Below are 15,876 nucleotides of genomic sequence, written 5' to 3'. Positions count from 1 at the left end.
GGGGGTGAAATGAAGCATTAAAAATAATCAACTTTAAGAATGGATTTTTAAGAAGGGTTATACATTTAAAATCATTTCTTAACTACATTCAGTATAACAAGCATAGGTCCACATAGTATTATAGCATGCATTCACATGTATTTCTAGATGTGTGTAAATTTTTAGAGTATTGAACTTCTAGAAAACTAGAATCCAGTTATTTGAGGTTATACACATGAGCTTTTAGGGAGCTTATAAAAATCATAACCATCTACCCTAACATACAGTTGTAAAAGAAGGAAATATTTTTATTAAAATATAGTGTATGAGTTGGTAAAATTTTTAAAAATTTATTAAAAATAAAGGGAGCAAGATTGGGTGTGATAGTGCTTAATGGGAGGTGGAGGCAGGAAGATCAAGAGTTCAAGGACAGGCTCTGCTAGTGGGTTTCAGGCAAGCCTGGGCTGTGTGAGGCCTTGTCTCAACAAACAAATGCAGAGGAGTATCTGGACAGAATTGATGATGACAGACTAAACTTAAACAGGAGCTGGTTGGAGGAAAGAAAAGGAAGGACATTCTAGAAAGCTGGTAAGGCCAGATCCATTTCAAAGATCTTCTAGAGCAGGCATGCGCCCAACCTGTCCACATTTCTGGCAGTGACGGCCACTTCCTTCCTGCCCTCTCACTGTTTTGATTCACTGAAAGAAACATATAATTCCTTGATAAGAAACATAATTGTTGGTATGTTCATATCTAACTACCTAGCAGCTGAGATCGCCCTACTTAACTGTTATTTTGGCTATAATTTAAGTACCTAAGTTATAGAACCTCCACCAAAGTACAAGTTATAGGGTGTAAATTTGTGATCTGAATTCCCTAAAGATTTCAGTAACAATATCCTAGGAATCTGTGTGTTCATTTATGTACAGTTTATAAAAATCTATAACAAGATCTTATTGGACCTTCAGTTAGTAGAGAGAATACAAAATAAACCATTACTGGAGGGTTTTCTCTTTTGTGAATGTTAGCATTGCAATGTCCCGTCACTGTGATCAGAAATACAATTTCCGAATTGACCTAACTTATCACAGTAGAATCATTTTAAATTTTGCTCTTGTTAAAAAAGCACAAAAATGGAAATGAGGGCTCAAGATGCATCTCATTTGATTCGATTCTCACTTGGCATTCATAAAACCCTGTTTTGATCCCCAGCACCACACTTAAAATCCCAACAGTTAGGATGTAGAAGCGGGAGGCTCAGAAGTTCAAAGTCAGCCTCAACTACATAGGAGCTGGAGGCTAGGCTGTGATACAGGAGGATAAAAATCAAAACCCTTATCAGTGTTCTCACAGAAAGCACACACCCAGGTGATCTCAAGCAAGCTATCACTGTAGAAATGATAGCCATGTGGATTAGGTAGAAAAGACATTATTGCCACATGGGCAATTTGCAAGAAAAATCAATAGATGAAGATCTTATTTCTAGTGACTATGAGTGTAGAAACCTAATATAAACTCATTGGATAGGTTCCCCAAATGTAAAATGGTTCGCACTCAGTGTGCTCAATAAACCCAATATAATAACCCCAATGATGTTATCCCTGTTGATCTCATTGTAGTAGGAATGTGATATTTAGGATCAGAAACTACATGGAAGTATACTTACTAGAGTACTTGGAATGCATTTGAAAAATAAATACAAAGCACAAAATGATCTCTTTAATGCAGCAGTACATGGGGGAAATGACAGAACAGCCTATATTGCTTCTTAAAATACATCCCAGAGATGATGCTGTTGTAACACATCTATGTTTTGATTGTTCCAGGCAACGCTGATCCTGAGGGCCAAGGTTACTGCCAAGCAGGCTTTAGCCTGGATTTTTATAAGGTGAATTATTTGGGTTTTTGAGCTTTGGGTATGGATAACGTTTTTCTGCTGTTGCTCTACTGTGGTTTTACCCTCCATCTTTATTCCCATTCTCCAAACAATACCAGTCAGTAACCAAAGAAGCTTTGGGGGCATATGCAGCCATGTCTGGCAACTTCTCTTTTAGATGTTTTTCTGCTCTTTATTTTAAAATCCATGTGTGTCATAATAGCATGGAAAAGCATACAATGAGAGCACAGCTTCCTTCCTAACCCTCACAGCAATTATCTTCGAGTGAAAATCTAAAAACCTCAGAAAAGAAATTTGTTTCTAAACAGAAACTTATTTCTAAAAGAATTTATAAATTGATCATTTTATCACTTATTGTACTTGTGTTGATTTAATATTCATATCAAATTTGCATATCTACTCATAAAGTGAAAAAAATTTTGTGCAAATATGAAAGAAAATTAATTGATACGTTTAAAAATAGTGCCGAAAAGAGTGCTAGAAAGATGGCTCAGCAGTTAAGAGCACTGGTTGCTCTTGCAGAGAACCCAGGTTCAGTCCCCAGCACCCACATGATGGCTAACAACCATCAGTAACTCCAGTTCCAGAGGAACCAATGCACTCTTCTGACCTCCGCGGGCATTGCACGACACAGGTGCACTTGCATATATGCAGGCAATACACTCAGGTACATAAAATAAAAATACTACATAAAATATTTTTAAAAAGAAAATAGTGCCAAACAATTTCATTGATTCATTACATTTTTCTATCATTGCTTACTTAATTTTTTCTACTGAAAGTTACAGATTTAGGCTACAGGGAGTGGATTGTATGATTAAAAATGTCTATATTTGCTCAAATGTAGCTTTTGCTCTCTTTCTTGAGAAAGAGTAGGTTTGCTGATATTTTAGGGTTTTATATCTATGTATTTATGGAGGTGGCCACAGTGCACATTTTCTCTCCTATCACGTGTTCCAAGAATTGAACTCATATTGTCAGGTTTGGCGGCAAGTGCCTTCACCCTCAGGGCCATCTGCCTGGCCACACATATTTTTTAAAGTAGGCATTATTATGGCCTTGAAAATAAATGAAATGAAATTTTCTCTTTGACAACAAGGTTTTCAAAACACCATGCCCATTAAACTGTTAACTTAATGTAGATACTTTGCTTAGCAGCAGCCATGCAAAACAAACAAACAAAAAGAAAACCAAAACAAACAAAAAAACCCAGAACTTACATAGTCTCAAGGCAGAGTTCAATTTGCCTATCAGAGTCAAATTAAAATGTTTTAACTTAAAACACTAAATAATTTAAAACCTCTTTAGAAAATTGTGGTTTTATGAGTCACAGATTGTTAAAGCTTACTAGCAATGACTTAGCACCTTTAAAGGGTGTTTACTACGTCTTTTCTCATTGTTCCCTTGCCACTTCTGCTTTGCAGAATGGAGACCTCATAGTGGGAGGACCTGGAAGTTTTTACTGGCAAGGTAGGTTCTGTATCAGAACTTCTGTCGGAAAAAGCACATTCGTTACTAACAAAGAGAAGCAGACCTGCAGTACATGCTGGCTTTTAATAACAACATTGAGTCCTAATAGACAGAGTCTTGAATGAAGTATCATTTCAATTTGAACTTTGCCATATAAATGGTATTTTAAAAATGTTCTTCAACTTATAGTTCATTTCTCCACCAAGGAGTTCTTGAGATTATACCAAGCTTTGTGTTAGATGCTGGAGACAGGATATGGATGAACATGGATGAACATAAGACAGGATGCTCAGTGGGGCTTGCTGGGCTCCAGTCTAGATCTAGCTTCATCTGGGTATTTATGATGAAATTATTTATGAAATTACATTAAAATACAAATTTAATTATATTAAATTTGATTCTCATATATAATTGTAGACATCAAATAACATTTCAGTCTCCTAAAATTATTTTGAAAACTGAAAAAAAAAGTCTTATGGAAGAGATGGATATGAAGTGAACATTGTTCTGCTTATAATCATTTTCCTCTAATCTTGGTTTATTGTATAATTAATTTCCTTATTTAAACTAGAACAATGTCTAAAGTGATCTGATGGTTGTGTGCAAAACATGCAGGAGTTTTCTGAGATGTGGAATTGAAAAGTTTGCAGAGGCTTAAGATAACAGTGTTTATAGACTTAGCTGAAGGAAACAACAGCCAGTATATGGGAGGAAGGAAGAGGAATATTGAGCTATAATTCAGAGAAAATTGGCAAATTCTACTGACAGTCTTCATAAATTCATGTGCAAATATCATTGTCTTACTATCAGAACAGTCATTTCTGTCCCAGTCACTTAGAATATTTATGAGTTGGTTTGGCTACATTTTTTTTTCTTTTCCTAGACTTCAAACCAAAAGACTGTGGGAATTCCCAAAGAATAATTTGCCTTTAATTTTGATGTTAAATATCAAGCTTTCAAAAGCATTTCTCTAGCTTCATCTCAAAGAGCAAGAGGTAACATTTTTTTTCCTTGGACATCCATAATAAATATTGGAATGAATAGAATTTTCCATATGGCAGAAAACTGCTGGCAATCTCTTAGATATTTGTGTATCTGAATACAATCATATTTCAAAAATTTTGAGAGTGACTTTGAGAGAGATGAGCCAAGGTTCTTATCAATGTTGGTGCCATGAATTCCTTTTTTATGTGAAGTTTTGGATCTTACTGGACGTAGCCACTTCCTACTATCATAATTTTGTGATTCCTGTATAGAGGTTAGTATAAAAAGTAAATGGCTCAAGGATTATTTAGATCCTTTAATTTAACTGAGATTTTTTACAATCTGTTAAGTAAGTGATTTCAATTGAGTTCTATATATGTGCTTTATAAGAAAGCAAAACACCTTGGTTGTATAGCCAAATGTCCCATTAGCAAAACCATGTGACCTTAGAGAACACAATCAAGTTCTTTGAGCACAAGAATGTTATATGAGGCTAGATGACCTCCGGGTTTCCTTTTAACTAGAACATTATAGAATATATATCCTTTTGAGACAGGGTCTCAAAGTTCAAGGCCCAGCCTGGTCTTGAACTCGCTATGTAGCCAAGGATGACCTTGAACTTTTGATCCTCCTGCCTCCACCTCCCCCAAGTTCCAGGACTACAGGTGTACATCTCCATTATCATCTTTATGTGGGGCTGGGGAATGGACCCAAGGATTCCTGCATGGTAGACAGGCACTCTATCAGTTGAACTACAACTCCAGCCCTAGAATAAAAATGTAAATATAAATGTCCTTTGAAAGTGTTCTCACTTCTTGGTACTCTTGTCATTTGAAGGTAGAGGAAGGATATACAGGAAGACAGATAAACTATTACCATTAATCTCTGGCTTTCTATTAGGAGGAAAATTCTACCCAGCTGTAATTATCTTCTGTCTTTCAGTACTAGTTTCAGGCAAGGACCAATTCCTTGATAGCATTTAAGAGAGTGTTGGTTTCAAGTCTGATGAGGGAGAGTCTGTCTCTTGCATTCAATCAGTTAATGTATTAATTTGTCCCAATACAGGTCAGGTGATCACTGTCAGTATTGCAGATATCATTGCAAATTACTCATTCAAGGATATCCTAAGGAAACTAGCTGGAGAAAAGCAGACAGATGTGGCTCCAGCTTCCTATGATGACAGCTACCTTGGTGAGATCCATTGCTGTAGATACTGGTGATTCTCAAAAGACAAACAAATTATATGCACATGCAATTTTCAGTCCTGACATATCTGATGCTATTTGACATCTTAAGAAATCTTTCTTTCTTATTATTTTAAGCCCTTACATTTTCTTCTTCATTACAACTGTTTCTTCATCCATGATGTATAACATGTGTGATTCAAGCAGCACTTTCTAAGCAGCTTTTCTGCAGGTTCTTTAATAGTCTCTTAAAACATACTGCCAGTAGAATACACATGTTCAGGCAGGGCTGCTATGCAGGCTACAGGGGCAACATGAGAGCAATTTGTCCTGTTTCTACTACACCAACCAGAATCTTTCTAGACGCAAGTCTATTGTTAAATTTTATTATGTGCAAACCAACAATGGCATTTCAACACTACTGTTTCCAACCTTTGGAGGTGTCCTAGTGGTATTTTGATTGATTTATACATTAAAATTTAAATTATAGTCATGTTTTGTCAATGTAGCTGAAACCTTACTTTTGGGCTCAATGAGATTTGTAGAGTACGATCATTAAAGGAATTAGGAAGTAGCTCTTATGATCAGAAATAGACAATCCTAAACACAAAGGATATTTTTTAGGGACAGTGTCTGATGGTGATGAATCTGTAGTTCTTAAAATGCATGCAACAACTGTCACTTCCTCTTAAAGGAGGACTCTGAAGTACTCATGCTCTGAAAATTGATCTCAGAATCTGATTTTTCTACCATGTTCTTACTTAAGATCAATAATGTCAGGTCACCTTTGTGTTTAGAATCCTAAATATAAAGTATAAATATATAAGTATAAAATGTCCACATTGGTGTGATTTTCCCCCTTTTATTAAATCCTTAACTTTTATAATCTTTGTATAAATTTCTGAATAAAATAGTACCATGGTAATGCTTCCATTCATTTCCTCAAGATAACTCATTTCTTGTCAAATGTGATTAATTTGTGTCTTTAATACAGGGTATTCAGTTGCTGCCGGGGAATTCACTGGAGATTCTCAGCAAGGTGAGAGACTTAATTGAACTTAAGTCATTAAAATATCTTTTTGATTTATGTATTTTTATTTTATTTGTATAAATATCTTACCTGAATGCATGTAAGTCAACCTGTGTGTGCAATACCTATGGAGGCCAGAAGAGGGCATTGGGTTGGAACTGGAGTTACAGACAGTTGTTAGCTGCCATGTGGGTGTTGGGAACCAAACCACTGAGCCATCTCTCCAGGCCCTTAACTCATTTCAAAAGCATGGAGAAAAGCCCAATGACACAAAACATTATATTGTAAATGTGATTGATTTTCTTTGTTATGTAAAATGTATGTAACTGGAATTCCAACATATATGAAAATATTTTTTAGAAAATGTACACATAGTAGCATAGCATTTTGTTTCAAAGAATTTCATAAGTATCAGTTCCAATCCTTATATAATCTAATTAATCAATTAAAACTTAGAGCAGTTGTCCTGTGTTACAAATTAAAACTATACAGATGATAAAATGACTTAGACAGCAGCCACACTTTTGTAACAGATCTCCCATTTTAATTTACAGCATCACGTTTTGCACGTATCTAAAACTATCTTGTTCACCTGACTCCAACCACCATGCCAACATTGCTTCTCTTTCCCCTTTAGACCTGTCCAGTCTCCAAATAACAGAGCAGACTAACCCCCATCTCATAGATGTCCATCATTTTCTATCCTCTACTTTTAAATGTGTATCCATTTCTGTCTTCTGATAGCCAAGTGCTTTTATTTGATCGTTTTGGACATTTTTCAAATGTCATGTCCAAAGCTCCTTGCTTAGCTTCCTTCTGTAAACTCCTTATCATCTTTTCCTGTCTTCTAAGTCCTTTGCCACCCATTCATCAGTCACACATTTTTGTATAGCCTCTGTGAGCCAGGCTCTTTTAAGTGCTGAGCATACAGAGACGAACCTATCGTCCTTAATCTCAGAGTTTACACTATCCTGAGGCTGAAAGACACAGAACACCTAACTAAAAGCTGTGGTAAGTACTAGTGTAAAGTTCTAAGCATAGATTAAGGAACTCTGGAGATGAGGTAGCATTGGATAGGACCTTGAAGGATGGGAGAGAGTGCCATCAAAGGGGAACTTTCACATGGCAAACTCTGTAAAAGCAGAAGTGTTCAAGGAGTTAATCTGACTAGCTAGACTTTGATGATGGTTCATGAGATTGAGACGGAAAAAGGGAGGGAGGACCTAGATCACACTGGGTCTTACAGGCCATGGAATTCAAAAAAATTGCAAAATGCAAGGGGAAAAGCCGTAAAAGACTTAATCAGAGAAGTAAACGCTGTCCAAAACAAAGGAAAAACAAATGCTTGTTCATCACATTTGATTGGGAAGAATAGCATTACATGCAGTCTTTTCATTTTCACATCTAGTTTCTTGAAGGTAAAATCTGTATCTTGTTTTTATTTATCTCCATTCTAAGGACTAAGAATATTCTGCTCACAATGGACCAATACAAGAAATAGCCTGATATTAAGAATTGAAATTTTGAAGTCAATTTCAAGTTCTGGCTTGACTAACAGTATTCCTTAGACCCTAGAAAACCTTCAGATTCTCATTTTCTTATCTGTGAATAACACTAATACTACCTAGTCTGACATGTCATTTGGAACATTGCATGAGTTAATGCATGAAAAATACTTCTTACATTCAAGATGATAAACAATAGCTTTTACTTAACTAATAATACTAATTGAATGATCAACTGTCAATCAATATTTGCATTCTACCTTTTTCATATGACACTGTTTTTCATTAGTGCAAGTATCTTGGTTAATACACAGATATTTAAGCACCAATGATATATGGTCATCTCTAGGGTCATGACAGATCTTTTAATAGTTTCATATTCACATGTACATAAAGCAAAATTTATAAAGATAGGTTTATTTTGCACTTTGGTAGAGGTTGAAAATAATGTTTTCTTTAAAAGTGTTTTTCTTTTAAATACAGGCTAATTCTTAATGACCCATTTTTCCATTATTTTTTCTTTTCCTAAGCTGTTAAAAAGCAGTATATTGTAGTGGCTAAAGGCACAGCCTTGGGTTTCTGAACTTCACCATTAACAGCCATGGGACCTTAGACAAGTTATCTAACATCTGGGCCTCCATTTCCTCATTCCTAAAATATAGGTGATAAATAATAGCATTGTCTATCTCATAAAATTTTTGCAAGGATTAAATCAGGGTAATGCCTGATACATAACAATTATTATTAGCCATAAGAAATAGTCATTGGACTAGAGGCCATCTAAAACAGGTTTGAGTAACTGGTACCTTTTAAAAAGTCAAATCTTACAATCACCAACTTAATGGTTAGCAAAAGAAACTATAAAACATACTAAATGGTTTTCTTTTAAAATAATGGTTTTCTTTTTTAATGGCATTAGCTCTCAAAACCACTGTCTGTTCCCACCCAGGGAAAGTAGTAGCAATGCACAAGAGCACTCTCCAGGGACATAACTATAACTTTTCACTGTATTTCAGAAACATCTAGAAAAATGCATCCAAATTTCCTGTGAGTTGAGAAAATGTAAAATAAAGCATTGTCAAAGGACATCACAAATAGCTTATCAGATCATTAAGAATCCATGGCCATCAGTGTTCATTAAAAAGACAAGAAAGAGTGAGAACTCTATGAAAAAGAATTTGAGGACCCAGGGAAATAGTTCAGAGAATAAAGTGTCTTCTATACAAACATGAAGATCTGAGTTCAGATTCTCAGCACCTGTGTAAGATGCTGGGTGCAGCAGCAAGCACCTGTAATCCTGGAAACTGGAGAGGCCCTGGGGCTCACTGGCCAAAGTCTACTGAGATGGTGAACCCTGGGTTCATCAAGAGATCCCGTCTCAAGAAAATAAAATGAGATGCAATAGAGGAAGATGCTAGACATCAACCTCTAGCCTCCATACACATGATCGTGGGTGTCCACAGAGGAGGAGGTCGGGGGAATGGAATCTTTAGGCTGTTGTTTGGTCCATGGTTAGGCCTCACCGTATTTAAATCCCTAGAAAGGGCACACAGAATTTCCATGCATTTGGATTTTTTTCTGATGACATCAATAACTGTGGGGTCTCTCCCTTCCATCGTGGGTCATTGGCCACCGGTCCATGAAGACAAAGGGAGCAAAAGCGTTGAACGGGGTCAGGACAGCCAGTGAGCACTGACGGAAGAAAGCCCTTCTGGGGAGGCAGGTTCAGTGATACAAACAGCTCCAGACTCAGTGAAACAGCTCACTCAGTGAGACAGCTCCATTTATTCAGTGGGAGAACTGGGGAAAATATAGTGTGGAGGCAGTAGCCAATGCTTCAGCTGATAGGTGCTCATAGTATGCTTTATTTACATGTGTCAGTAGGCTCCTATCATCCGACTATTGGGCAATGCCTAATTATCATATAGAAAAAACCTGGGGGTAGTTTTTCCTCCAGGTAACTATGCCAAAGGTCATGTTCCAAATAAGGTCAGGCATCCCTGCTTGGTGGCACTTTCCAGGTAAGTCAGGCAGAGAGCAGGAGGCCCCCTGCTGAGAAGGGGAGTCCTTCCATATAGCACCGAACCCCTTAGAGCTATCTGGACATGGAGGACTACAACCCTAGCAGCAGGGTTCCCCAACAAGTAACTATTTCAATTTCAAATATATTCATGACTCAAAAAGGCTACGAGCTTCCATTCTAATTTTGGAATCATATTCGATGAAGAAAGTGATCTGTCTGCCGTGGTGACCCACACCTTTAATCCCAGCACTTGGGAGGTGAATCTGTGAGTTCAAGACCAGCCTGGTCTACATAGTGATTTCCAGGCCAGATAGGGCTACAGGGACACCCTGTTTCAAAAAGACCAAAAGAAGAAAGTAATCTGGCATTAGTCAGTCCCAAGAAATCAGTGAGATTTGGCAGAACATTGACTTTGTGTCAGGTCTTAATTTGTATGGCTCAGCTATAAGCTTGGTAATGACTGACTCATCCTAAGATTCAGTCCCTGTATATTAAAATGGAATATTGAGCCACATGTGGAGATACAGTGGTACACACCTGCAATCCCACAACACTCAGGAAGCTGAGCCTGGAGGATTGAGAGTTTCAGGTCATCCTGAGCTAGGTTATAACAGGACACCTTATCTCAAAAGAAGCCATGAGTGTGTAGGGGGAAAGGTAGTTCTTCCCCAGGGAGGTAAATGAGGGAACTATGACAAGGCGTGTGGCACATTCTTTGTGAGTAGACTTTTAATAAATGTTCACCTCCTTTCTGCTTCTCAATGGTGAGTTTGATGCCTTGAATTTCCACGCCTAAAACCTAAATTTTCCCTGTATTATTGATATTGAGAAACCTTTGAAAGTTTCAACATAAGTTATTGGAATGGATCTAAAAAGTAGTCTCCTCATACTTTCCATTCTAACTGAAACTTTGTGTAGTTCAGTGGCAGCTCTGAGTTGCCTCAAGATAATCCTTACTCATTTATGAATGATTGTGAACATCTTTAGTCAACATTTTGTTTAACAGCTCCTCTGACATCTGGTCATAGGAAGTGATAGACTCCCAAAGTCATTGGGTGTGATGGCTAAACTTTTAAAAATCTTTTTTTTTTTTTTTTTGGATGTAAGAAGTAGTGATCATCCTGCATCACAGAAGGTGTAACGCCTCTGAATCTGTCCTAACCATGAGGCCTGACCCTGACATCATCAACTCCATTTTATCTCAGTTTTGTTTTCAGTGTCAAGAGAGATTTGATTCATATTAGAAAAAAAGAGGTTATTGAAAACTGGACAGTGGGATTAGAGAGATGGCGCAGATGATGAAGGCAGTGAGAGAACCCAGATTCAATCCCCAGCACCCATGTGAAAAGCTGGGCATGGCAGCATGCATTTATAATCAAAGCACAGCAGGGTGGTGATAGGCAAATCCCTGGGCTCACTGGCCAGCCAGGTATGGCCTCATCAGTGAGCCCCGTGTCCCAGAACCAGACTCTGTTCCAAAAAGTAAAATGGACAATACCTGCAGAATGACACCTAAGGTTGGCTACTAGCTTCCATAGGCATGTGCATGCATGAGCACATGCACACCCCCTCCACACATACACACATGAAATAGAAGAAATGGAGGGAGAGAGGGAGGGAGGGGGGAAGAAAGAAAGAAGGAAGGAAGGGAGGGAGGGAGGGAGGGAGGGAGGGAAAAAACTGAGCAGTATACTACCAGTTACCAGTTCTGGAAGCTTCACTGGCTAGGCAGTTGACCCAGATGGCTTACTTTTCTGAACCTTTTCTTATTTTTCAAGAACATGCTTCACCCGGCTTCCTGTTTTGTAGATGAACTACCCCATCCTGTCTCAGGCTAACCCTCAGCAGCAGCCCTATTCCCTCTGTCTCAGAGGGGACCCCAGCAATTCTTGCTTTTCTCCTGATGCTTTCTCCATCACTCCTGCACCATTCCATTAACAGACAAGCATATCAGTATTTTACCTCCTCTTAAAATAATTTTAAAAAGAACTCAGCCCACTTCTCCCTCCAGCTACTACCTCCATTTTTCTGCATAGAAAGAACTGCTGTTCTCTGCCTGTGAATTCAGGTGACAGTTGCTCCTCTTGGCCTCCATCTGTTAGACTGGTGCCCCGCCACGCCACCCACCTCAACACCCCCCTCCAGGCTCTACTGCAAGGGCACTTCTCATGCAAATGAGACACCTCCCCCTTGCTCACCTTCCTGTCAGGTGCACTGTTCCTGCTCAGTTCTGCACTTGACTTCCCCAACCCTGGCAGCCCTTTCATTGCCTCACTCTGTTGGAGGATCGAGGGCTACATTCAGAGCTCCTCCACTTCCTCTGGCCTCTATTTCTCCGGTTTGGACCGAATTCCAGCTCATGGATCCAAGTTTTGGCAGATGTGTCAAACTCCATGTGATGGCAATAATGCCTGGTTTTCCCACAGAAAACTCTTCCTGTCTTCCAAGTTGCCATCAAATGGCATTGACATCCTCCAATTTGCTCCATCTAGAAAGACTGGAAGCTGGCCATGGGGTGTACTCTTCTCTCAAACCCCATATCCAGCCCACAAACAAGCCCAGCTCACTAAGCCCTCACCTGGAGCCAGGACCAGACCACTTCTTGCTCCCCAGCAGCTTCCATTCCCACACAAGCTTCTATCACCTCTGACTTCTGTTTCTGAACAGCCTCGTAACTGGCCTCCCTGCTGTGCCTCTACCCTCTAACAGGTGACCCTCAATTCAGCAACCAAGATGCTGCTCTTGAAACAAGCCTGACTGTATAAATTTCTGGCTGGCAATGATTTCCAAACTCATCCAGCTCAGAACCAAATTCTTTACAATGCCCTGAAAGGTTCCAGTCACTGAGCCCTGATGGATTGACCTTATTCCCTACTCCTTTCCCCTTCCACCTGTCCTTTCAAGTCACTTCGACCTTCTTTCTGTTCTTAGGCTAACTCCAAACACACTTGGACCCCAGGGCCTTTGAGTTTGATGTTCCTTGTGATCACACCTCACTTCTCCCATAGCCACAGGGACTTCCTTCCTTCAGTCTTTGCTCCAATGTTTCTACCTCACTGAGACCTTCCCTGGTCACCTTGCCCTTTCCCCAGTTCAGCTCTGTACTTTATGGCTTAGTTTCTCATCAATACACTGATCTTTTTTTTTTAAATCATACCAATCCATTTTTTCAACTGACTGCCATGTCTAAGTGGAGTATAAAATAAACCTGACAGGGGCAACGAATTTTTTGTTCATTGCTGTGTACTGTGCTCAAAGAATTTATTGACTGAACGAGTGAATTTGCTACTGAAATGTTTAACACACAATCATAAGGGAGTCTTCCCTACTTATTAATGCTAACCCCATTAGCACCCAATTCTGCTAAAACACAGAAAAACACGAAAGTGAATGTCAGACTTTGTGCCGTGCCTTCAGAAGAAATGTGTACAGTGGGTAATTTGGATAGAATATGAATCTCCGTTGTGACATTTTTCTACCCAAATGAATCAAAAGATAGTTGCAAATTATAGGAATGAGAGGTGAAACGATTCTTGGTAACTGAGTATTCTAATTACATATTACAGGTGATTGGGGAAATTAGGTTCAATGAATCAACCAGGTACAAGGCTGACCTGGGACCGGAACCATTGTTTTCTGAATCTAAAGCCTAGCCCTTGGGAGCGTATTGCCCCTTTTCCCAGAATTCCTCCCCAACTATTGGCCCTTCCTTTCCAGAGTACAGGTAGCTGCCAATAGTGTAGTCCTTCCCGGAGCCAGCTTCCTGTAATTCGGGACTTGTAGCTTTCTTTAGATAACCAAAGTTGTTTCAGCATGTCCATGTGATAGGAGTCGCGTTTTACTGCAGTACCAAAGGTGTCCTCATGGTAGAAGCTGGCAAAGCTAAGATGAGAGGTTTAACTCTAAACCACATGCAGATCTCTGAAGACAGGAGGATGATCTAGAGGAGACAGGTGTGCTGACTAGCACACATGCTGCAGAGCTTCCAAAAATGGCTTTCACTTTTCTGTTTTCTATTGTCTGTAAAGAAACAACGGTCAGGCAAAAGCAACCGCACACCCTGACTTCCGCTTCCAGCCCTCTGCACTGTTCATTCACAAGGCGCAGTTTTATCACTTACTTGCTACGAAACTTTAAATATTCTGGGAACTGAGGAGATGGCTCAGTTGGTAAAATGCAATGTGTACAAGCACAAGGACCTGAGTTTGAGCCTCAGCGCCCACATAAAAAGGTAGTGTGGTGGAGCGCTCTTTATCCCAGCACTGGAGGCAGACACAAGCAGATCTCTGTGGCTCACTGGCCAGCCAGCCCAGCAGAAACTATTTGATAAGCCAAATCCCAAGGAGAGACCCTGTGTTAAAAACAAGATGGGTGGCTCCTGAGGGGAAAAAAATCAAGGTTGATCTCTGGCCCTTAGTGAATCTGCATACATGTGCACACCATACACACACACACACACACACACACACACACACACACACACACACACACACAAGTAAACAAACAAATCTGTGATTCTCCTTCTACATGACTCTTCTCATCCCCAGAATTGGTTGCTGGAGTTCCTAGAGGAGCGCAGAACTTTGGATATGTGAGTACCAAGATGCATCATGGGACATTTTCTTACATATGCATAGAAATCTTTTCCTCCATGTGACTTTAAGCCTTGTAAGTTCCTACTACTGGGCATGCTGTTTGTGTGCTCATCCCAGAAGGAAAACAAGTACAAATACAGCATGTGGATGATCTCTGGGGCTCTGTGTGAAACAAGTATGTGGGGCACATCTTTTTTTGCAAAGAGCCATAATTATCAAAAACATAAAAACCATTCCTTCAGTATGTGTATCCTCTCCTCCTTTCATAAAGACACCGGTCACTGGATTTAGACAGTACCTTTCCTCTGCAAAGGTATTTCAAAACAAGCTCACATTGTTAGTTCCTGGTGTGAGATGGATACTATTTAAGCCCATTACAACTAGCTACTAGTTAAAAAATGATATATACAGATCCCATAAAAAGCACTTCATGGGCTGGAGAGATGACTCAGTGGTTAAGAACACTGGCTGTTCTTGCAGAAGACCCAGGTTGGAATCCCAGCACCCCCCTGGCAGATAACAACTGTCCGTAACTCCAGTCCCAGGGGATCCGACAGCCTCTTCTGTCCTCCACAGGCATTGCACAACACGGGTGCACTTATCTACATGCAGGCAATACACACATACACATAAAAATAATAAAACATTTTTAAAAAAAACACTTCAGAGTAGGGGTTGTAAAGATGGCTCAGCAGTTAAGACTCTGCTCTTGCAGAAGACCTGGCTTTGGTTCCCAGCACCCACATGATGGCTAATAACTGCCTATAACTCAAGTCCCCTGCCTATAACTCAATGTCCTATTCTGACTTCCATGGGCATTGCACACATGAGTGTTCTTACATATATGTAGGCAAAATACTCATGCATGTGAAATAAAAATAAATCAATCAAAACAAAATTTAACTACTGAAGAGTATAAGGAGATTGCTCAGTTGGTACAGTGTTCACTGTGCAAACATGAGGACCTAAGTTTGATCTTCAAAACTCATGTAAAAAAGTCAGACATGATGGTAAGTGCCTGTCATCCCAGTGCTGGGGAGGCAGAGATAGGTGGATTCTTAGGACCTGCGGTCCAGCCTACGTTCCCTAACTGGCAAGCTGAGGGCTAGCAATATTCTGTTTCAAAGCGATTGTGAGGAATGAACTTGAAGTTGACCTCTGGTCTCCACATGCAAATGCACACACGTGTACGTGCACATGCACCCACAT

General features: G+C 39.4%; 1 protein-coding gene across 1 annotated transcript in view; it reads left to right on the top strand.

Moving 5' to 3' along the window:
- Itga8 (integrin subunit alpha 8) overlaps positions 1-15,876 on the top strand; it is a 215,974-nt gene that overhangs the window by 44,594 nt on the left and 155,504 nt on the right. Inside the window, exons 5-9 of the mRNA XM_008833886.3 lie at positions 1,806-1,867; positions 3,301-3,346; positions 5,396-5,521; positions 6,509-6,553; positions 14,620-14,663. Of these exons, the coding sequence (XP_008832108.1) occupies positions 1,806-1,867; positions 3,301-3,346; positions 5,396-5,521; positions 6,509-6,553; positions 14,620-14,663 (323 nt within the window). The remainder of the gene's footprint in view (positions 1-1,805; positions 1,868-3,300; positions 3,347-5,395; positions 5,522-6,508; positions 6,554-14,619; positions 14,664-15,876) is intronic.

Source organism: Nannospalax galili, unplaced genomic scaffold (genome assembly GCF_000622305.1).
Source record: "Nannospalax galili isolate Female #2095 unplaced genomic scaffold, S.galili_v1.0 scaffold976, whole genome shotgun sequence".
Lineage (NCBI taxonomy): Eukaryota > Metazoa > Chordata > Mammalia > Rodentia > Spalacidae > Nannospalax > Nannospalax galili.
This window is presented reverse-complemented; position numbering and strand designations above follow the sequence as displayed.